At 33.7% G+C, this 21,707-nt stretch overlaps 4 protein-coding genes across 6 annotated transcripts; 2 read left to right on the top strand and 2 right to left on the bottom strand.

Moving 5' to 3' along the window:
• The first annotated feature begins 2,817 nt into the window (after window positions 1-2,817).
• Window positions 2,818-4,649, top strand: LOC145140901 (cell number regulator 6-like). Of its 2 annotated transcripts, none has more exons than XM_079074288.1 (5): window positions 2,818-2,932; window positions 3,043-3,152; window positions 3,642-3,756; window positions 3,849-4,120; window positions 4,208-4,649. In XM_079074288.1, the coding sequence occupies exons 2-5, from the start codon at window positions 3,048-3,050 to the stop codon at window positions 4,445-4,447; spliced, it is 732 nt and encodes a 243-aa protein (XP_078930414.1). In that variant the 5' UTR covers window positions 2,818-2,932; window positions 3,043-3,047; the 3' UTR covers window positions 4,448-4,649. The 2 variants fall into 2 exon arrangements, with proteins under 2 accessions (XP_078930414.1, XP_078930415.1); XM_079074289.1 differs by having other exon boundaries at window positions 2,821-2,932; window positions 3,048-3,152.
• A 1,787-nt stretch (window positions 4,650-6,436) lies between these two features.
• Window positions 6,437-9,480, top strand: NOA1 (P-loop containing nucleoside triphosphate hydrolases superfamily protein). Its single transcript, XM_079071022.1, has 13 exons — window positions 6,437-6,883; window positions 6,963-7,148; window positions 7,228-7,314; window positions 7,402-7,481; window positions 7,604-7,685; window positions 7,783-7,803; window positions 7,911-7,956; window positions 8,040-8,158; window positions 8,251-8,364; window positions 8,470-8,574; window positions 8,673-8,762; window positions 8,839-8,945; window positions 9,063-9,480. The coding sequence occupies exons 1-13, from the start codon at window positions 6,467-6,469 to the stop codon at window positions 9,319-9,321; spliced, it is 1,713 nt and encodes a 570-aa protein (XP_078927148.1). The 5' UTR covers window positions 6,437-6,466; the 3' UTR covers window positions 9,322-9,480.
• On the bottom strand, window positions 9,353-12,618 carry LOC145136916 (P-loop NTPase domain-containing protein LPA1 homolog 2-like). 2 transcript variants are annotated; one of them, XM_079071024.1, is made up of 15 exons: window positions 12,247-12,618; window positions 11,779-11,862; window positions 11,391-11,464; window positions 11,284-11,317; window positions 11,102-11,160; window positions 10,911-11,010; window positions 10,765-10,802; window positions 10,580-10,677; window positions 10,434-10,489; window positions 10,254-10,362; window positions 10,058-10,176; window positions 9,923-9,976; window positions 9,739-9,804; window positions 9,580-9,654; window positions 9,353-9,518 (listed from the first exon to the last, which is right to left on the bottom strand). In XM_079071024.1, the coding sequence occupies exons 1-15, from the start codon at window positions 12,424-12,426 to the stop codon at window positions 9,456-9,458; spliced, it is 1,209 nt and encodes a 402-aa protein (XP_078927150.1). In that variant the 5' UTR covers window positions 12,427-12,618; the 3' UTR covers window positions 9,353-9,455. The 2 variants fall into 2 exon arrangements, with proteins under 2 accessions (XP_078927150.1, XP_078927149.1); XM_079071023.1 differs by having other exon boundaries at window positions 10,911-11,025; window positions 12,247-12,617.
• Window positions 12,619-13,803: 1,185 nt separating this feature from the next.
• On the bottom strand, window positions 13,804-15,842 carry LOC145141162 (F-box protein At5g07670-like). Its single transcript, XM_079074491.1, has 2 exons — window positions 14,352-15,842; window positions 13,804-14,239 (listed from the first exon to the last, which is right to left on the bottom strand). Exons 1-2 carry the CDS (start codon window positions 15,629-15,631, stop codon window positions 13,966-13,968), a joined length of 1,554 nt encoding a protein of 517 aa, XP_078930617.1. The 5' UTR covers window positions 15,632-15,842; the 3' UTR covers window positions 13,804-13,965.
• Window positions 15,843-21,707: the final 5,865 nt, after the last annotated feature.

Genomic DNA, 21,707 nt, shown 5'->3' with positions numbered 1-21,707 from the left:
TGGGCTCAGACTTATGCCCCCAATAACTTTGATGCCCTGGGCCAAGGCCCAAGCCGCCCAGGTACCTGGGCCGGCCCTGCACATACAGTAAGGAGGAAATCGAAATATGATTAATTATGAGAGTTTAAATGTTTATAATCCCACTCTTCATTAAAATAATTTCAAACATGTAAGCTTTATATTTTTTTTAACTATAAATAGTCAAATACATCACACGTAGATAATTTTCAACAAAGTAACAAGGATTGTTCACTTTTATAAGATCAAATATAGACACATATTTACTATGCAATACTTTGCAATCCATATATTTTCAGTATCATGGTATTGTTAATGTTTAAAAAATAAATAAACTATTCCAACCTTTTGGTCCGTGAAGAGTGCGTTGGAAAATCTTCTAGAAAAAAGTGAAGTAAAGCTTGAGCTTATTAGGCCATCCGTTATACCCACCACATACCACATATGTGGTGGGTGCCGCATCAACACCACATTCTCCTACCACTAACATGAGATACCTACCACTAACACACCACTCCACATCATTTTTTTTAATTAAATTTAATTCAAAAATACATAAAAATTCATATAATTGTTTTTTTAAATACTAATTTTCATTAATTTAAAATACTAAATTACATTAATTAAAAACTACATTAAGTAAAACGAAAAAAATAAAAATAACTTTAAAACTAAAAATTACATTAACTAAAATAAAAAACAATAAAAATAACATTAAGAATTAAAAGGCTAAAAATACCAAACTTCTAATTTGTGTTCCATTTTGGAGAATTATTCAATTTTTGCCAAGCTTTGACATGTCTAAAACGTTGATGATTTGTGTTTTCATATTGCTCAATGACCACATTAACCGGATCGATACCAGCTTCGTGTATGTTGTTTACAACAAAATTGTAAATTCCATTGAACTCAGAACATTTGGGCCTTATATCGCGCCACTTCAAGCATATTTCATCAACATTTCGAATTGCACAACCCATTAAACCATGGAAAACACTTTCAACATTTATCCAAAAAGAATCGGAAGTTTTACCAGCGTTGTCTTCAGAAACTGTCACCCATGCTTGTGCTAATTTCTCTTCTTCCTCTTCTGACCATTTCTTATTTTTGGGAGGCATAGTTTTTGAAGGATCAAACAACAAAAATGTATCTAAAGGGGAGAAGAATTGTATGAAAATAAGAAGACGAGTGGTAGTATTTATAGGAGAATGTTGAAGAAATAGAAAAGGAGCCGTTAGGGAAGGAAGAAAGTGGTCAAACGAGATTTAAATGCAAGAAATTAAACTATTGGCCGTTTGGGTTCGTTGTCGGGAGCACGGAGAGTCACGACCACGACCCACCACGAACCACCGGGGTGGTGTGCACGGTCGTGGTTCGTGGCCACCTAGACCACGAGCACTCTCGTGCTATCTATACCAGAAGGCCTTATAGTTTGAAAAGTATGAACTCTTTATTATTGGATAAAGAGATTTATGTATATTCATTGTATTCGATCCAATCTTTTATTTTAGTTTTTCTTTTTAAAGTAAATAAATTTTGTCCAACCAAAGTTGTCAAGATTAAGATCCTACGTATAATCGTTTTCAAGTTTGCAAGACTAGAAATGTAAAATTGGGATTGGGATCCTAAAATCCCACAAAAATGACATAAAAAGGTAATTGATCGTATATAAATATTTTTACCGTATTTCATGGTTAAATAGCTCAAAAAAGTAAATAAGCATATAGAAGTTAATGATATGATTAAATAGTTTAAAAGAATATTAAGACTAATCATTTATGATACGACACTAAGAAACTATCAACTTCGGTGTTATTTGCTTTAACTATAAGGAATAATTCAATAACAATTTTAATTTTTAAACCTCAATTAAAAACCACAATTTCTCAAGCTCTCAAGCAAAAGAGTTTGGGAGTAAACGAAACGAAACCGAAAAAAAGGCTCACCTCTATTGATGAGTTTGAACTATTGAAGAAGAAATTAACAACAATCTGAAACTAAAATCTCAAATTCTACCATCTATGAGGATAAAACGTAAAAGGAGAAAAAGAATTATAAGATTATTGGGATTGTTTATTTAATGTGTTTATTAGCTTATAATGGTTTGACACTGCTAATAAGTAGTTTTTAGTGTTTGAATAGATTAAAACTAAAAGTGTTGATTGACTTAAATAATGAGTTTTTGATATGTTAATGGATACTAACTTATCTAAAATAGCTTATGACTCATTTAAACCAATTTACCATATTAACCCTATTGTAAATATATGTCTCTATATATCCGACCCTTATTTGACATTTTACATCTATAAGAAGAAATTACAAAACACTAAAAAATAACTAATCAACTTATTACGTTTTAATACCGGATAAACTAATCAAAACACTATTTCTAAAACTTCGTTTTGACACCTGATAAAACTAATACACTTTTACAAATAAGCATAAGTTGTTTTAAATAAGCATAAGAAGACCTTCGATGACAATTACGAAACTTCCATAAACCTCTCCTTAATGGCAATTACAAAACAGTTCTATGGGCCAAGTCGAACCTGAGTGGGTCCGAGTAAAGTATTTCCAACAAATGAAAATATAAACATTTTCTTTCTTTCTTTCTCTCATTCAAAATTTTCTTTTCTTAAAATAACCGGAGAACAAATAAAACTAAAAATAGAAAAAGTCAAATGAACTAATACCGCATATTGAAATATAGTGCAGGGACTCATTATGTAATTAACTCTAAACTGGGGGTGCTCTACAAGCAGTAGATTGCAACTCGCTTGGATTTCCGTAGAAGTCAGAGACCTGTTTCCTTGTTAAATCTTCCTCCAATATCCGTTTACTTCCGGACCGAAGATCATCTGCATTCGTATCACAGATTTTGTCTTTGACTAGTTGCTGAATTCAGTCAAGGGTATGGACAAGCCGCCGGAGCTCCGGTCGATGTCTTTGTATTCAACTCGCTTGATTACTTTAGAATTTCGTCTTTTCATTTTTCTATAATTTGATCACTCGTTGTTTCAGATCAGATGGCGGATGGAGATAATCCATCGCGGTATGTAAAGTTGAACAAAGATCAAGCGCCTGTCGAGGTTAATCCGGGAGAGCTCAATCAGCCTATTGAAGTCCCTCAGGTTTGATCACGGCATGTTTGTGTACCAATTGTAGTCAGTTGACCGATCCGGTTAGCGTTCAACGTTTAATCAATTAACTTTAGGGTTTTTCGGATTTTAAGGACGATGAGTGTGATTACGTGGTATGGAGCTATGGACATTGCTTGATGTGAACGTACTCACTTGTTAGCTTAAAAAGCCCTTTGTTCGGAAGAATACAATCAACCAATTTCAATTACTTGTATAAGTTATATTAGTTCTTAGAAATTCTGAAGCATGTTTCGAGATCTGGATGCATTCTAATCCTTGAAATTTAACTTTCACACTACTTCAAAAGTAAACCTCTTCAGAAAATTCAAAATTTAGGGCTTTTTTTGTGTGGCAACGTGGTTTAGATCTTTCTTATCTAAATCAACTTAATTCAGGATAATTCTTTAGTTCTTTTGTTACGATATGACATATTTCTTTCTACAAATTCCTTACATCCTTTTAATCTCACTTAATTTACAGTTAAATGTGCGCAAGTGCAATGAATGTGGACAACCATTACCTGAGAGCTTTGAGCCTCCTGCTGTTGAGCAATGGACAACTGGTATATTTGCTTGTGCAGAAGATCCAGAAAGCTGTAAGCTTTTCTCTTAAACCAAATTTCTACACCACACTACACAGCATATATAAATCTCATCTGATTTCCCTTTTATATTACCATATGTTCAGGTTGGACAGGACTTTTTTGTCCATGTGTTCTTTTTGGGCGCAATTATGAAACCCTAAGAGATGACTATGGCTCTACAACAACTCCATGTGTTCTTCATGCAATTTTCATTGAAGGAGGTCTTGCACTTGCTGCAACAACAGCAGCATTGCATGGAGTTATTGACCCTAGAACATCATTTCTCATTTGTGAAGGGCTGCTGTTTAGTTGGTGGATGTGTGGTATATACACTGGGATTGTTCGACAAATGTTGCAGAAGAAATACCATCTTAAGGTAAAAAAAGACATGAATGCCCTTGTTGTAATGTAGTTATTTGAAGCTGTGATGTAATTAATGTATTTAGTTTATTTGAATTTGCAGAATTCACCATGTGATCCGTGTTTGGTGCATTGTTGTATGCATTGGTGTGCGTTGTGTCAAGAACATAGGGAGATGAAGGGAAGGCTTTCTGATAACTTTGTGATGCCAATGACTCTTGTTAATGCTCCTCCTGTTCAGCAGATGAATTCTGCTGATGATAATAATCAAGAGTCATCATCATCATCATCAGCTGTGAATGGACATGAACATCATACCAATTTGGAGATGCAACCTCTATGATATCGGGCATTATAAGTATGAAGTTGGTTTTGCTTCTACACATATGATTAAATATGGTTATTTTTATGATTTTATGATTTTTATTTGATAGGAGGGAGTATAAGTATGAACTTCATTTTAGTTTTTACCCTTGGATTGATGGCTAGCATCTTATGTTTTTGGTTGGGGTTTAATGACTAAATTGTTCTTTTTTTTTTTTTTACTTAATGAGCTAAATGTGGACATGATTTTATCTAGCAAGGGAGTGTTTGAAATTTGCTTATTTAAAGTGTTTATTAGCTTATTGGGGTTTTGTTACTGGTAATAAGTTACTTTGAATGTTTAGATTGTACAAAATGGTTTATGTTGTGTTTTATGCTCTGTTTTGTGAATTCGTGAGACAACTAAGGTACTCATGATGATGGCTTATAAGCTAGTTTTATAAAAAAAAAAATTGAGATAGACTTTATAATATATTTGAGATAGTTACTATAAAATGATCTAAACTTTTTTTTTTTAGGTGCGACACTATATTTTATAAATATAAATATAATAATTGGTTTTCTATATTTTTTTATTAAAAACTTTAGTAATAAGATAAGTATATGTTATAAATATAAATATAATAATTGGTTTTCTATATTTTTTTATTAAAAACTTTAGTAATAAGATAAGTATACGCAACATATGTTTATAGGAAAAAAAATGTAAATTAATGTTTGAAATAAAAGTTATTAATACATTTTAATAAAATTCAACTTTTATGATCAAGATTTACCGCGAAGAAACAAAATTGAGTGTTTTTCAATAAATTTGATTCTTTCTTTCATTGATTAAGATGAACAAAATTGTTTAACGCTCGAGAGTGGAGCCATTAGAAATGAGAAATTCATAATAATATTGCAAATATGATATATAGTACAAAGAGAATGTGTTAAACCTAAATATAGTTGTCTTTTAGTTTTTAATTATTCTAAACGTTCTTTTATATCATTTTATATTTGTCATCTAACTTATAAACTAGTTTGTACCTAAATATAGTTGTCTATATAGTACATACCATTTTTTTCAAACCGGACATGATCAGTTTGTACCAAAATACTATTTTTCAGTGGATTCATATGGAATTCATTTGACCTTTATTCATTTGAATCCAACTTTTAAAAATATAGCATTTAAAAATAGAGGAGAGAAGATAGATGTTGGTTGTCATTCAATTCTCCCACAAAGGAGGTGTAAGTGCGGGACATTGCATAGGGGAGAGGGAGTGTTCTCCCTCTCCACCGTATGCCACATTGTCTTCTTTGCATACTTCCCCATCTTCATACTTCATAGCATTATCAAACCAAAAGTAGATTTTCCGTTAAAAACTATTTTTTTCAAGTAGTGAGTCAAACACAATCTAAATACAACTAATAAACATTTTTAAATAAATTATTTCATTTCAGTTTATTAACTTATTACGGTGTGACACCGTTAATAAACACTTAGGATGTTTTGATTGCATAACATAGCTTCTGAACAACACAACTCAATATAAAATGTAAATGAAAAGAAAATTTCCCATTATTATTTTTTTTCAACCTTATAGTTTTTACATATATGCCCTTATTTAATTTTTCTCTCAATCATTTTTAAGTGCGTTGTTATTTTTCAATATATCTTATAAACTTCACAATACTAAAAACATCCATAATAAAAGCTTATTGAGAGTTTTTTTTGGATCAATAAGCTTGTCAAAGTCAAACAAGCTATTGTGGAAACTCTTTCACCATGAATCTTTTCATTTTGCTTGTAAAATTATAAGCTATACACATGAAGCTTTTTATTTAATTAAATAGTTTTTTCATAACAATGTATTTTTCGATTTGAGAAATAACAAGCCAAATAGATTAATATTCGAGCAACACTATTGATAGGACTAAAGTGAAGGGGCGAAAACGTAAATAAATAAAAGTAAAGGGGCCATAAAAGCCAACAAGATTCTCAAAAACGTTTTTAGCTCGAAAAAACCCACCCCCAACACTTCTGATTCCGATAATGATTCCTAAAACCCTCTCCCTCACCTCCTTCTCCACATTCCTCCTTCCTCACCATTTCAAAACCCTTAAATTCTGCAATTCGAGTCGAACCATAATCATTTGCAAAGCCATTAATTCACAGTCCCAACAACAAAATCCACCACCAACTCAAACCCAATTATCAGTCTCAGCACCTGAATCACAAGGAACCGGAGCTGCCGCCCCGACCCGAGGCGATATCTTCCTTGAACGACAACAACACTTAGCAGCTTCAGCTCTCGTTCTTGAGAAAAAGAAGAAGAAGAAGAAAGAGAAAATCAATGGTTCATTGAAACCTACTTCGACATCAACTTACAGCTGTTACGGGTGTGGAGCTCCGTTGCAGATTTCAGAATCGGATGCCCCGGGTTATGTTGACCCGGAAACCTATGAATTGGTATAAGAATTGAAATTTGGGTACTTGTGTTCGGACAATTGTTTGTTTCATATAACTGATTTGTTTAGCGTAATTGCAGAAGAAGAAACATCGTCAGCTTAGAACAATTCTTTGTGGGAGGTGTCGGTTGTTATCTCATGGACATATGGTCACCGCGGTGGGCGGAAATGGAGGTTACGCCGGTGGAAAACAGTTTGTTACTGCGGAGGAGCTTAGAGAAAAGTTACGCCATTTACGCCATGAAAAGGCTTTGATTGTAAAACTGGTGAGGCTTATCATGGATTTCAATTGTAGAATCATAATCTGTAAATAGCTTTAATGGTGAATGGTTGATTGTTTTTTAGGTTGATATAGTGGATTTCAATGGCAGCTTTTTGGCTCATGTACGTGATCTTGCTGGAGCAAATCCGATTATATTAGTTGTGACTAAGGTGAATATTCTTTCTCTTTTCTCCGTTTCTTGGTTGATTCTTGTTGCTAATTTTTTTGTATTATGTTTGTTAACAATGTTGATGAAGGTTGATCTTCTTCCAAAAGGGACGGATTTTAATTGTGTTGGTGATTGGGTTGTGGAAGCCACCATGAAAAAGAAGCTTAAGTAAGGCCCTGTTTTCATGGGGGAAGCCTCAATTTTCTGATTTTGCATTCCTTCTGCATTAAGTGAAAAAGAAACATTCATATATTGTTTTTTTTTTTTTTTTTTTTTTTTTTTTGTTGTAGTGTTTTAAGTGTCCATATGACAAGTTCAAAGTCATTGGTTGGACTTGCTGGAGTTATCTCTGAAATCCAGAAGGAGAAGAAGGTAAGATCCACTTTCCTTTTTTTTTCTTTTTATCAAAGTGTTGTTTGGATAAATGATGTTGAAAAAAGATACATAATACACTTTTTTATTTTTGCAGGGGCGGGATGTGTACATTCTGGTTAGTTATTCAGTACAAGGGACCCACAAAATTAAGTTCTTAAACTGCCAAAACAAAATGCTAGCTTTTTTTACTAAAAAAAGTGACAATTTTCTGTGTTTCTTCAGGGAGCAGCTAATGTGGGGAAATCTGCATTTATCAATGCATTATTGAGTAAGTTAATTTTTGGAGTTTGATAAAAAAAAAAAAGAATGTTGCAGTTATATTTATGTTAATGACCAATTTAACATACACAGAGATGCTTTCAAATAAAGATCCAGTTGCTGCAATGGCAAGAAAATATAAACCAATACAATCTGCTGTTCCTGGAACCACAGTTGGCCCAATTCCAATTAACGCTTTCCTTGGAGGAGGGGTATGCATGTCATTTTGTTTCAACTTTTAGTATATTATAAATGAAGAAGGGCCATTTTTGTAAAAGTTGAAATTGTTGGATAATTGATTCAGAAATTATATGACACACCTGGAGTTCATCTCCATCATAGGCAAGCTGCAGTGGTTCATTCACAAGATCTACCTGCTCTTGCTCCCAGGAGTCGACTCAGAGGTCAATCATTTACAGTATGTTTTCCTTTCTTGTAATAGCAATGTACTTTCATTTACTTATGTTTTGAAACTATATAACACTGAAAGTGAAAGTATGTTGCTATTTCTTGGATTTAACAGAAACAGGTAGTCTTGGATCAATGGGTAAGTGAGAAAATGGAGTTCAATGACTTAACTGGCTTTTCCATATTTTGGGGAGGCCTTGTTCGAATCGATATTTTGAAGGTATTTTGACTTTCTAATCTTCACTATCTTTACATAACCAAGTTCCACAATCATTTTACTTCTTTTTTTTTTTTTAATGTTATATTTCTATTCTTTAGGTCCTTCCGGAAACATGTTTAACATTTTATGGACCCAAAGCCTTAAAGCTTCATATTCTACCCACAAATAAAGCAGAACAATTCTACAAGGTATAGTTCGACTTAAACATATGTATTATGCTAAACATTATGTTAAAAATTGAAGAAGCTTGTATAACATGTGTAGAAAGAAGTAGGAGTTGCTTTAACACCACCAAGTGGAGAACAAGTAGCAACTTGGACAGGACTCGAAACTATTCGCCAGTTACAAATAAGATTCGATGACACACAAAGGTATGATATATGATTATGTATTTAACTATTTTGACTGTTATTATAACATCTGTTGAATTTTATATTTTTATGCCATTAAAAGGCTATCTTTTATGTTATGATTTGGGTCATGTGTAGACCTGCGTGTGATGTGGCGATCTCGGGTCTTGGGTGGATAACAGTTGAACCCATTGGTCTTGGTCAAAGGGTCAAAGAAGTGGGGTCAACTTTAGTTGAAGAAAAGGAGATGGAGATTTCATTAGATGTTCATGTTCCTAAACCTGTTGAGATTTTTGTCCGGGCCCCACTTCCGGTTGGTAAAGTGGGAGGAGAATGGTATCAGTACAGAGATTTGACAGAAAAAGAAGAAGAAACGAGACCCAAGTGGCACTTTTGAGAACCATATATTTGCTATATGAATATGAATATAAATGTACAATTGTCACCATTTTGTATTATTGTAAATGAGATGAGTCTTGACAAAGTTTGAGTCTTTATTGTAACATTGACTTTGGAGATGAAATCCCGAATCTAAGTTTCATCATGTTGACCAACATTTTCTTTAGAGGCGGAGGATATACCTTGTTCAATACGCTGGAGAAACATAACATTAAGAATTAATTGATAAGAAACATGAATGGAAACTGATGTTTACCTGAAGAAGATGATTATGGAGCCAGTCAAGTGTTTGAGGGAAAGTTGTTGCGGATATGTTGGCTACTTCTGAGCCCTGTTAACATGAATAAAAATATGAAAAGTTGACCAAAAAAAGGTGTCGTTAGTTTAAGAGAAAAAACAAGTGATGCTAGTGTACTTGTGATGTGAAAGAGCACAAATAATCTTGAATGGTATTTAGGTTGCTAATCAGTTTGTCTTTATCCTGAAAAAGTCCACAAAAAAAATAACTTTTAACTATCTAAGTTAATATACAACTCAAAGTGAAAAAGACACATCCTTATATAATTACAAATAAGTTAAAAGAAAAAGAAACATTCTACCTTGATTGGATATCTGCTGAATTTACGTGTAGATATCCACTCTTCTAGTAATGCCTGTAGATGATAGGAAGTCAAGAATAAAAACTAAAAAAATGCATCAAAGGTACATTTCATAAAAAGTTAACATGTTTTCACCTTATGATCAAACTCAGCCATCTTTAGGACAATAGGAATTACAACTGGCTCTGGGGCTCCAGATTTTTCTCTCTTATGAATAGCCTTTCTTTCCAACACTTGATCTTTCATACTGTTAACTGAATAGCCAAATAACCAATTAGAATTAAGAAAAAAAACTATAAAAATAATGCAGGAGATCAAATTAAGAGCTAACTTATAGTAATATTCTCAGGAACACTTTCAGGACCCTTATTCATCTTTTCAGCATTCTTGTTGGTATTTCCATCATCGATTAGGTATATGCTTGGATCCACATGCATTCCCTACAACCATAAACATTTTATTTTCTGTTGCATAACCCAAAAAGGTGAATCTTTGTGTTCATATGAAATACCTCAATAATGATTGGCTTTCCATCTTTCATTGCTTTCTTTAAATCACCAGCCAAACCTATGTCAAAAGTCAAAACATGAACTTATATAAGGACATGTTTCCATAATGCTACAAACAACCACTTATTATCTGTATCTATAAATTTACCTTTTCGGACTATTCTACATTCTCTGCAAAACTCAGTTATTAACTCATCAGAGGAGCTAAAGTCACGTGCCAATAAAGGTGAAGATGCCAATGGTGCACTGAGGTAATAAGTAATAAAAAGAGCATAAGTTATATGTATCATGCAGATTATGGAAGGAAAAAGTAAGTATGGATAGTTTACTTACTCTGTTGAAGTCCTTAGCAATTCATAGACCATATCAGTCTGTCATATATCAAAGATTCATGAATAATGAATGTCAATCCGAATGGAGTTTATGTATCTTTTATGCACATAAGTTTGTCAAAGAAAACATTATGTAAAAGGGTTCACCTGTAATACGTTTGGCAAGTTTAACCTTTGTGCAAGTTGGGTAGCAATTGTAGACTTTCCAACACATGCTGTCCCACATACAAGAATGACCAGTGGTACCCTTTGATGGTGAAATCTATGGAGGATGTAATTATAATCAAAAAATTATAAACAATCACCAAGTCTATTTATTTCATACTCTTTCATTTTACCTTGTCATCATCCTGTAACGACTTATATACTCTTGCCCATAGCCACGCCATTTCATGAGCTGGAAATAGAGATAAGCAATGAAGTTTCATGCAGAAGTTTTAGGTCAATCAGAACTTTGTAATTCAGTCAATGGATAAAGTAGCATAATATAGGAAAAACATGGATCTTGCAGATATATTACCTTAAACAAATTAGTTTCCAGATCAGATTGGGAGCTGCAGAACAACTTAAATGAGATATTTGAAGCAACAAAAGATAGCAATCAAAAGATGGAATATGATGACATACACATCAAGAAGGCTATTGTCTACCAGCAACTTCTTCAGTTCAAGTGCAATTTTGAGAGCAGTATGATTGGGAATCTGAAAATAAAGCATGATAATCTTAAATTTAAGGTTATCTTAAAATATAACATAAGTATAAACACTGGTGGTAGGTGCATGCTTTTTTTTCATCCACAGGTAATTCTTCTTTTCTCTATTTCTAGGACATTGAAAGTTTATTTTAGCTTTTTCTATTGGACCTATCATTCTTGATTATCATTAATCAAGATGAAATGGTGAACAATTTTCTGATTAGACATGCAAATGAAAGGTTTCTTGATGCATAAAGACTTCTAAAGATATAACAACTAGTGGATTGAACCTTGTAAGAAACCATGGATTGAAGGCCGAACCTTAGTAACAGTCAACATTCTGCTAAGCAAAAATCTTGAGAGGACATAGTAGTGATCAGCATTATCACCCAACCATACTTTCACCTGAAATCAATGAAACAAAACTCAGCCAATAATAAAATCATGTGCATAACCCAGGACGTTGATATAGTACTTATTCATTCGCAAATGCTACATTTTAACTCAAACTGTGAGATATCAGATATGTTTACTCTTCGAATTTCAAGTTGATTTCATTTGGGACCGTTTTCATTCCAAACACCTATTTCGTTGTTTTTACTGGAAAGATTAAGCAATGGAGTAATTTCGTATCCAGCCACCTTTTAATTTATAACAAGTACTGATCAGGGTCCAAATTTGCAAGAACATTCGTATCGGTTTTCATTTGAAAATTACAAGGTCCGAAATTGAAACTCAAAACGTATCTTATCAGGACGGAGAAATCGGATCAACGTGAACGAATCAAACCTTGACGAAATCGTATTTGGAGGAACCATTACGAGTAACAATTGGCAAGGGGAAGTCGTAAGTAGTTTGTTTTCTCTCTGATTCTTCTTCTTCTCGTACAAATAACCTGTTCGAAGAAGATGATTTAGCTACACCACTTCCGCTAGGGTTCTCTATTACTACTGATTTATCCTTCTTCATCGTCCCTCTATATCCGTGCAGCTGCAGAGAATCAAACGGCGAACACTGAAAATCAAGAAGATGATGAACAAATGAATGAGATTTGCACAAAAAGCGAAGCTTTCCCTTCAATTCGACGATTGTGACACTCTACAAATGGTATTCGCATTTGTTCTTTCCCCAGTTTTTTGCATTTTGCATGAAGAAAAGACTAAAATACTTTTTTATTATTACGGGCGTATTTGGAAAGGAGTTTTTAAAAACTTGTTAGGATTTTTTAGTTTTTAATGAAAAGCTCGAAAAAAAAATTATTTGGCAGTGGGAGGTATTATTTTTTATTTTATACAAAAACCTTCGAATTCAAAATTACTTGGGAGTAGTTTTTGGAAACTTTTTGTTTGTAAATAGTTTTATATATTTAAAAGATAACAACTATTTTTATCAAATATTTCTATATAAATAAAAATAAAAATTACTTCTAGCTGCTAGCTAGTTTTTCTAATACGATGCTAGTTATTTTGAATTACATTTTAACTATATTGGTTAATATATCATGGTCTACCTTTTATCAAATATTTCTATATAAATAAAAATAAAAGTTACTTCTAGCTGCTAGCTAGTTTTTCTAATACGATGCTAGTTATTTTAAATTACATTTTAACCATATTGGTTAATATATCATGGTCTACCTTTACATACAATAATAAATAACAATTAAAATATTGATGAATTATAACAAGTTTTGATTATCATGTTTTATGTATTTTGTCTTTATAACACATGAATCTTATTAAAAATCATATTTTTTAATAATAATTTATTTTCTTTAAATAAGATGATTTGTAGTTATAAGCATTTGAAAACACGTTATGCCCCCATTTTCCACCTGTTTCATATGTTTTTTTCATTAAATTTAAAAGCCACTAATATTATCCATTGATTTGAATGAGTTGAAATTGTCAATCTCTAAATATTACTAATACTGTAAATATATAAAAAGAGTATCAAGAGTTCAAGACCCTTGAGGTCCTAATTCTTTTGCCCATCTCCAACACATTTGGGGCCTAAGGAGTTTGTTTTTCACTTGATGATTTAATAGATACATGTCGTTACTTTGTGTGTTAAGTTAGAAATGAGAGCTTTACTCATCCATCCATCACCATTTACAAAAATACCCCTACCATCAAAGCTCCTTCTTAACGCCATATTCTCCAGTTTTTTTAAGGAAGGTACCGAAGGAAACATGAGGAAAGAAACATACTTTATTTATCATCCATAAACATAGGATAAAACTCATCATTAGTTTCATCCAGATAGTTTATTCAGTTCAAGAAAAAGAAAACATACTTCATATATACAAGAGTCATCATCCATTTAGTCACTTTAAATACAGAAAAAAAAAAAAAAACCCAAAAGGTAGTGATTGCATAAAGCATTGACATTCTTTCATACAACAAGAATTCTATCAAGTTAGTAATTAATACACATTAATACACAACAAGTGCAAGTGCTACATTATCTTTACAATCAACAAAAGTCTTGAAAGAGTTGTTCACATGTTTAAATTTGCAACTTTTTAAAGAACTTACCCCCTCGTTTACCCATTCCGGACCCCACAAGACTTGTTGAGAGAACCGATCTGTTATCAGGCATCCATTTCAAGTCTTTAAGACTATAAAACAACATAGAAAGCACATGACTCACTTCATCATCTTTCATATTTTTACACGATATCACCTTCAAGCTTTCAAGCTCCTTCAAAGAAAGGACAACAGATTCTAAACCTTCTGTTGTTACCCTTGAGCATCCTTCTATCCACAGAAATTTAACCCTCCTATCAACACACAATCATAATTTGTATCAACATCAAATAGCACAAAAAAAAGTTGTTTTTTTTATGAGAAGATAAGTAGTGAAATTAAGAAATCAAGAAAACAAGAAACTACCTGCACAAATTGGCATTGAGAAAAATGCCATCTGTCAAACCCCAGCAATCTTTTACAACCATTTCTTTAACAGATCGACACACAAGAAAAAGTGCTCGCAGACTTTCCTTTTCACATAATCTGCACTTTTCCAATTGTAATCTGTCAAGCAATCTACAAGCTCCCAAGTGTTCATCAAGTCCAGGGCTTTGATCGATGGTTTTACATGAAACTAAGCTTAAAGTTTTCAAATTTTCACAGTAGGAAAGAGCTGACAACCACCCATTATCCATTCGATGATCACAGAAGGTGAGTTCTTCTAGCATTTGACAACATTGTCCGATTGCTCTGATTCCATCATAACTCCCCTCGCATCCTCTGAGTTCAAGTTTCACTAACCTTCTACACCCTTGAGCAAGAATTGTTAACCCTATGTCTGAAACCAAAGAGGAATAGAATCCGTCAATGGTTCCAATCAACTTCAGTATCTGCAGATTTGTAAACCCAGCAATCCCACGTAAAATCTGATCATGGCAATGATGCAAAACCATTTCTTGCAAATTCGGACACCCTTCTGCGAGATTTAGTAACCCAATCTCGGAAGAATTTAGGAGTACAAGTCGTTGAAGATTGGGGTATGCAGTAGCTAGAGATTTCAACACAGAATCTACTTCGTTAACAGGTCGGAAAGTATGGTTGTTTGGTGAAAAGACATCGGAATCGATGCAAAAGGGGCCAAATTCAGGGCCTAAAGAGAGACCACAGCTTTTTGTATGGCTGCTAGAAATTACGCTTCCGTGAAGTAAATCAATGTCAATGAGGTTAGGGAATCTCGTGAGCATACGACCAGATGTAAGGAAACTCCAATCGAAAACCCTAACTGACCTTACCAAACTACCTTGGAGATTGAACCACGATTTGGAGACCAATGAACTCGAATTCCTTTGAGATTTGTCAGGGAGTTTGGAGAGAATTTGCAGGAGTGTTTCATCAGAAAGGAGGGAAATGAAATCATGAGAGGGGACTACATCGGGGGAATCAGGAAGTAGGGTTTCGTTGTTATCGGTTTGTTGAAAATGGGGAGAAGGAGGAACAACGGTCACTTCATGTGGTTGTTGTTGTGGCGGCGGCGGCGGTGGTGATTGGGGAGTGGGTGGTGGTGGGGGTTTTCTGTAGAATGAACGACGGCGGATAGTTGAAGAGACATGATCAAGAGCTTTCTTGTTCTTCAACCAAAGGTTGGACCAATTTAACGGGGAAGAATGGTTAGGGTTTTGATTCTCCACAGAACACGACGACATTGGAAACTTGTTCCTTCTTCTCCGCTTCACATCTGATTCAAAGATCTTTAGAACTTGTGTGCTAATTTTTGTGTGAATCAGTTGGTGGCTTTTTTCTTGAATCTGTGTAGAGGGATTTGAGCTGCTTTTTTCTTCTCGATTTATGGATTTTTGAATCGAGTTTGCAGCCAACGGGCAACGGCCGTTTTATGTGGGTCCCAATATTCTTTATTTAATATTTTTTGTATATTATTTTCTTGGGACACATGATTTCTGTGAATTATCATATGATCAAGTTTTCCTGGATTTATGGATCGGGTACTAGAGACAACACACTCTACTATCCTACACTATTTTATACCTTTATTTTTATATCATTATCCTATAATAATCACATCATCAGTCTACTATCATACACTATTCTATACCTCTATTTTTATATCATTATCTTATAATAATCACATCACCAGTCTACTATCATACACTATTCTATACCTCTATGGATCGGGTACTAGAGACAACATCAGTCTACTATCATACACTATTTTATACCTCTATTTTTATATCATTATCCTATAATAATCACATCAATAATCATTAGATTAACTTTTATACATATATTTCATAATAACCTAATCATTATTATCTTTATTATTTAATAAATTTTTATTACTAACTTTATTAATTTATTAATTTTAAACTTACTTTTTAATAAGATAAAAAAAAGATAACAATAATACTGTTTTTATAAAAAAAAATTCATTAAATTTTTCAACCTTATCTTCATCAATTTTTTAAACCTGATTTTTAGACTTAAACCCACAAACTTAATATATATATATATATATATATATATATATATATATATATATATATATATATATATATATATATATTCCACTTTAAAAATTCAATACATTTTATTTTTTGTTAGAAGTAAACCACAAACATCTATAAAAAACGAAAAGGTTTAATGTTGCATGGGAAAAAAATTATATTTTTAAAGAAAATCAATAAATATATTGTATGACATATCTTTAATAATTAGACTAAAAAAAGTCAAAAGTTGTGTAACTTAATAGCAAAAAAAAATATCGTGACTTTTTTAGAAAATAAGTTATAAAAAAAAGTCAAAAGTTGTTTGACATATTTTTAGACTTTTTTATTTTATTTTCATAAACCTAATATCATTAATTATAAAAAATATATATAAACCCATAATTTTTTTCCATGTCCGTTGATAAAAAAAAATTACCTCAAAAAAGTAATGCATTTGTACATATGTACATTCGTTTATCAAATAAAAAACAATAAATTTATTTTTGTCAAACAATTTATTAACGTTCGGATGTATGTTTTGTTTGTTTACCTTTATATTTTAGTTACAACTTTATGTTTAAAAATATAAATGTTATAGATGTTAAATGACATTAATTAAAACTTAGTTGATATTACAAAATATTTTATTTGTATTTCGCTTTAATATAATATAAATTAAATAACAATCATTGGAAAATACTTTATTATTAAGTTTGTAGTAAATAAAATTAATTTAACACCTAGGTTTAATAATAAATATCATAAAATTTAAAGGTTTAAATTAAAAGTTTGATGTATCTAAGGGTTAATTTGTAAATAAAGAAGAAAAAAAAAGCAATAGGAAATATTTTGCTTTAATATATTATAAATTAAATAAAAGTCACTGGAAAATACTTTATTATTAAAATTATAGTAAATAAAATTAATTTAACGGTAAGGTTTAATAATAAATATCATAAAATTTAAATGTTTAGATTAAAGGTTTGATGTATCTATGTTAGTTTGCAAAAAAAAAAAAAAAAAAAAAAAAAAAAAAAAAAAAAAAAAAGTTTAAAAGATGCGTAGCTTCTTATAAGCCAAAAAGGCGCGTGGCTTTTTTCTTAAAACAAAGGTGCATTGATTTTTGTACAGTGGATATTAGTAGATAGGTATTAGATTGGTGTGTCCTAGGCTTAGTGTAGATTGGTGTGTAAAATGAAAAACCATTTGCCAACTCTTTCGAAATGGATTATTTTATATACAGAAATTTACCGCTTCGTTTATTTGGTCTCTCATGTTAACTAAAAAGACAAAACTGTAAAAATGTCCTGTGGTGCGTATTTTTTCTGAAGTTTAATATATAAATCTTGAATTTTTTTTTGGCTTCATTGTTCTTTTAAGGTAGTTTGTTTATGGTTTTGATCCTCCGGTAAACTGAAATGATTGTAATGCCCTTCTGATATATTTTCTAGACAAAACTGCAAAAATGGTTCCTGCGGTATGCATTTTTGTGAGGTTTAGTCCAAACTAGGGATGAGCATATGGATCGGGGAACCTGCCGGAACCGGAACCCGATGGAACCGGTCGGGTCGGGACCGATACCATAATCTCGGCAATTTTTGGAATCGGGACCCGGTAAAAACCGGTCATTGGAACCGGCCCAAAACCGGGAACCGGACCGGATAGTCTTTAAAAAAAACCCCAAACCTTTATGTCGTTTGGACTTCTATCTTCTATGTTGGACTGGACGTAAAAAAAAACAATCGTAAAAGAAAAGCCACGGAAACAACTCAATAAGCACTGCACGGCGACTCCAAGTATATGTATATTAGAACAGTTAGAGGTTGTTTGTTTTTTTTTTTTGTGAAGATCTGGGCAACCACTTTTGTCTGCGCCGCGCAGAGTGTTTGTTTTTTGGAAGTGCGCAGATAAAAAAACGTATGCGCGAGGTCTTCCTGGCGCAGACATGGGCCACTGTCTTCAAAGGTCTTCAGACCTCATTTTAACCTAAAAAAAAAAACATAGGCCACTTTCTTTTTTTCTTTTTTTTGCTGAAAATGCATTTTTATTGTTTATGACATGAAATTAAGTTTGAAAAATCAATTTATTTCAACATCTGCAGACGTTAAAAACAAACAGTCTTCTTATTGCAGACTGCAGACATTTTGTCCATCTCTTCTGCCGCAGAGGCTTGCAGATGTGGTCCGCAGACTTCAGACATTTTAGGTTCAAAAAAACAAACAACACCTTAATCTTCTTATTACTCCTCCACCTTTTTCACCTTATTTGTTTATCTCAAACTCAAAGTAAGTATAAGATTTCCATTAATACTTTGAAACAATACAAAGTTTTTTTTTTTTTAAAAAATTTTATATTTCCTTTTAAAGGCTACCTACTTTAAAACAAAAACTTAGGTTAGCCGCCTTTTACATGTTGTAAGTTTTTGACAAGTTCCATGCTAATATTTTATACATAAATCATTTGGAATCGGATATTTAACAAAAACAAACAAAATACAATAATATTTATCCATGTATATGTATATACTCAATGTATATCAGTATATGTATATAAAAAACATAACAGTTTTGCATTCATGTTATTGATCTTCGAGCTTATAATCACATTCAATAACCGGGCATAAACCGAAACCGTAACCCCAAAATATGTTGCTATTTGTCGAAAACCGGTTCCAAAATCGAAAACCCAGCAAAAACCAGACCCGGAACCGGTAGAACCGTCGGCCGGTTCGGTTCTTGATTTTGGCCGAAGCCGGTTCCATGTCGGGTCCGGGTCTGGGTCGGGCCGGTTCCGGCCGGTTCGGTCCTTTTGCTCATGCCTAGTCCAAACCTCGACTTTTTTGGCTTCGTGGTTCTTTTGAGCTAGTTTCGTTGCGGATTTGGTCCCTCGGTAGAGTGAAATGACGGTAATACCCTTGGGGTATTTATTTTTCATTTTTCTTTCATTTTTTAAAAAATCTAATAGTTATTTATTTATTTTAATAATTAAAAAAGAGGTCTACTTCTCTCTCTCTCTCTCTCTCTCTCTCTCTCATCTTCCATAGTTCCTCTTTGTATCAAATCGATTTATCGGTGGAAAAGAAAATCAAGTGGAACAATTCATGTGCTCATCTATATGCATAAAAAACTCAAAGATCTCAAAACTATAATTATTAGATATGCTAAGAATGATCGGGCTTGCTAAAAAAATCAAAGATCTCAAAAACGATGGGGGTCAAGGACCCACTTGTTAAGGATCGTTTGTTTCTCATGTAAGCAAATCCCTGAATCCCGATATATGAGCCAATGATAATCAATGAAGTAGATCGAACAACCAACTACCCCCAAATTCTTCAATTGTAAAAACAAACAATTTACAGTTCATAAACAAATTATTGTAGAAATAGCTTCAAATCAAACCTACAGTTGTTATCACAACTTCGTATTATAACCTAATATAACCAAAGCGATGGATAAATTCTTTATCCTTGGTGGCAGAGAACAAAGCAGATGTGAAGTTCTAATTCCATCATCTTCTTCTGATTTCATCCAAAAATTAACCCAAATCAAGTTTCTTTTGGGTTTAAAGTCGTCCCACCGGATACCGACATCTGGATCTACATCCTCTGTTGGAGTTTGATCAAAGATTGCATCTAGGTCTACCTCATCACCGCCTGAAAATTAGAGAGTGTTGGTGCCTGTTATCTTGTGTTTTGGCAGTTGTTGATGAAGGAAGAGGAGGAATACGATCATGACTTCCCAGTGGTATCACAATTCATTGCCAGATTTTGAAGTTTAGGAACGTGAAGAGTAAGATCGTCGCTAGACTCGGTGGTCGGAAGCCTCCCGTTTAAGAAGCACTTTATGATGAAGGATGGGTAGTGGTGGGTGCAGATGATGAAGCTTGGGTTGTGGTTGCAGTGGAAAGTAAAGAAACATGGAAGTGTGTAACATCCTGTTTCGAGAAGTTTCTTATTTCGGGGTAGTGAACAATAAATGGATCAAGTGAAGGACATGGGTTTCAAGGGAATAAGTTTTAGATCCTATTGAATGTTTATAATATTGGTTATGCGATCCAAGCCCCTGGTTTGTGTTTTGGAGTCAAAGGGTAAAACTGGAAAAGTAATGTTTTGAACTTCTTTTTTGGAATAAAGATTTTAGTTTGGTATGTTTTAAGTTAAAATTAGTTATATAGGATTGTGGGGCTCATCAATACATTTCCGTGTATATAAAGAACGCCGAAAACGGAGTTGGAACGAAGAAGTTATGGTTATTTGAAGTTAAGCTAGAGAGTCTGGTAGTACGTTGGGCGTACACTAGGAGTATGTTGGGCGTACTAGGCTGAGGAAGTCGAGTTTTTGGGGCGTTACGTTGGGCGTAACTTTAGGTACGTTGGGCATACCGCCGTAGAGTAAAAACCTTATTTTCGTGGTTTGGAGCCCTATTTAAGGTATCTAACCAATGGGGGTCCTTCCTATCACGAGCCAAATAACCTGCACACCCGTACTAAATATACTAACGAGCCATGGCTGCCGAATAAAACCCTGAACCAACCCAGGTGCCCTCTCCATAAATAACCAGTTCTCCCCCACTTTGGGTTTGAACTACCACTCACTGGCCCTCACAATCAATCATGGCACCAAAACTGCTCAGCCAGTCCATACCCACTATCATGCACACATCCCCCATGGGAATCGGGATCAGATTAATCGGATAAGGCACCCCGAAGATCTCTATCACACAACCCTAATATATCGTAGATGCAGAAACCTCGTGTTCGTTGGCGATAGAAACCCGCAACGGACACTCTAACTCCCCAATAGGCATATCAAAATCTCTACTGAAAGATCGATATACAAAAGACCGACTCGCACCTGAGTCAAACAACACAAGAGCAGACAAAGAGTTCACTAGGAACGTACCTATCAGGGGCATACATATAAGCATAACATAAAACATTATCAACAAAATAATAAATAGAAACATACCTATCACAACATCTGGAGCTGCTCTGGCCTCCTCGACAGTGAGTTGAAAAGCACGACCCCGAGCCCTCGAGGGCTCCGCCCTCCACTGGCGCTCATCGATGATCCTCAAAGTGTCTGGCGTCAGGGCATGCATCGACTTGGCGGCGAGCAATGGGCAGTTGACCTTCACATGGACAACCTGATCACAATGATAGAAAATCCTAGAACTCAGAGTTGGGGCCGGCTGGCGGAAATCCCTCGCATAGTGCCCCTCATTGCCACATTTGTGGCATACGCCTCCTAATCGACAGGACCCCTCATGAACCGTGTCGC

The sequence above is a fragment of the Lactuca virosa genome, chromosome 9, assembly GCF_052849685.1.
Source record: "Lactuca virosa cultivar CGN04683 chromosome 9, Lactuca_virosa_CGN04683_v6, whole genome shotgun sequence".
Taxonomy (NCBI): domain Eukaryota; kingdom Viridiplantae; phylum Streptophyta; class Magnoliopsida; order Asterales; family Asteraceae; genus Lactuca; species Lactuca virosa.
Note: the sequence above shows the minus strand (reverse complement) of the source record. Positions and strands in the feature narration are given on the sequence as shown.

Coding starts and splice junctions, on each gene's coding strand:
- LOC145140901 (XM_079074288.1), top strand. CDS start 3,048: ATGGCGGATGGAGATAATCCATCGCGGTATGTAAAGTTGAACAAAGAT. Junction 3,153..3,641: donor AGCCTATTGAAGTCCCTCAG/GTTTGATCACGG, acceptor CTTAATTTACAG/TTAAATGTGCGCAAGTGCAA. Junction 3,757..3,848: donor TGCAGAAGATCCAGAAAGCT/GTAAGCTTTTCT, acceptor CCATATGTTCAG/GTTGGACAGGACTTTTTTGT.
- NOA1 (XM_079071022.1), top strand. CDS start 6,467: ATGATTCCTAAAACCCTCTCCCTCACCTCCTTCTCCACATTCCTCCTT. Junction 7,686..7,782: donor AAATCCAGAAGGAGAAGAAG/GTAAGATCCACT, acceptor TTATTTTTGCAG/GGGCGGGATGTGTACATTCT. Junction 8,575..8,672: donor TTCGAATCGATATTTTGAAG/GTATTTTGACTT, acceptor TCTATTCTTTAG/GTCCTTCCGGAAACATGTTT.
- LOC145136916 (XM_079071023.1), bottom strand. CDS start 12,426: ATGAAGAAGGATAAATCAGTAGTAATAGAGAACCCTAGCGGAAGTGGT. Junction 10,177..10,253: donor TCCTGAGAATATTACTATAA/GTTAGCTCTTAA, acceptor TTGGCTATTCAG/TTAACAGTATGAAAGATCAA. Junction 9,519..9,579: donor TCCATAATCATCTTCTTCAG/GTAAACATCAGT, acceptor ATGTTTCTCCAG/CGTATTGAACAAGGTATATC.
- LOC145141162 (XM_079074491.1), bottom strand. CDS start 15,631: ATGTCGTCGTGTTCTGTGGAGAATCAAAACCCTAACCATTCTTCCCCG. Junction 14,240..14,351: donor CTCAATGCCAATTTGTGCAG/GTAGTTTCTTGT, acceptor GTGTGTTGATAG/GAGGGTTAAATTTCTGTGGA.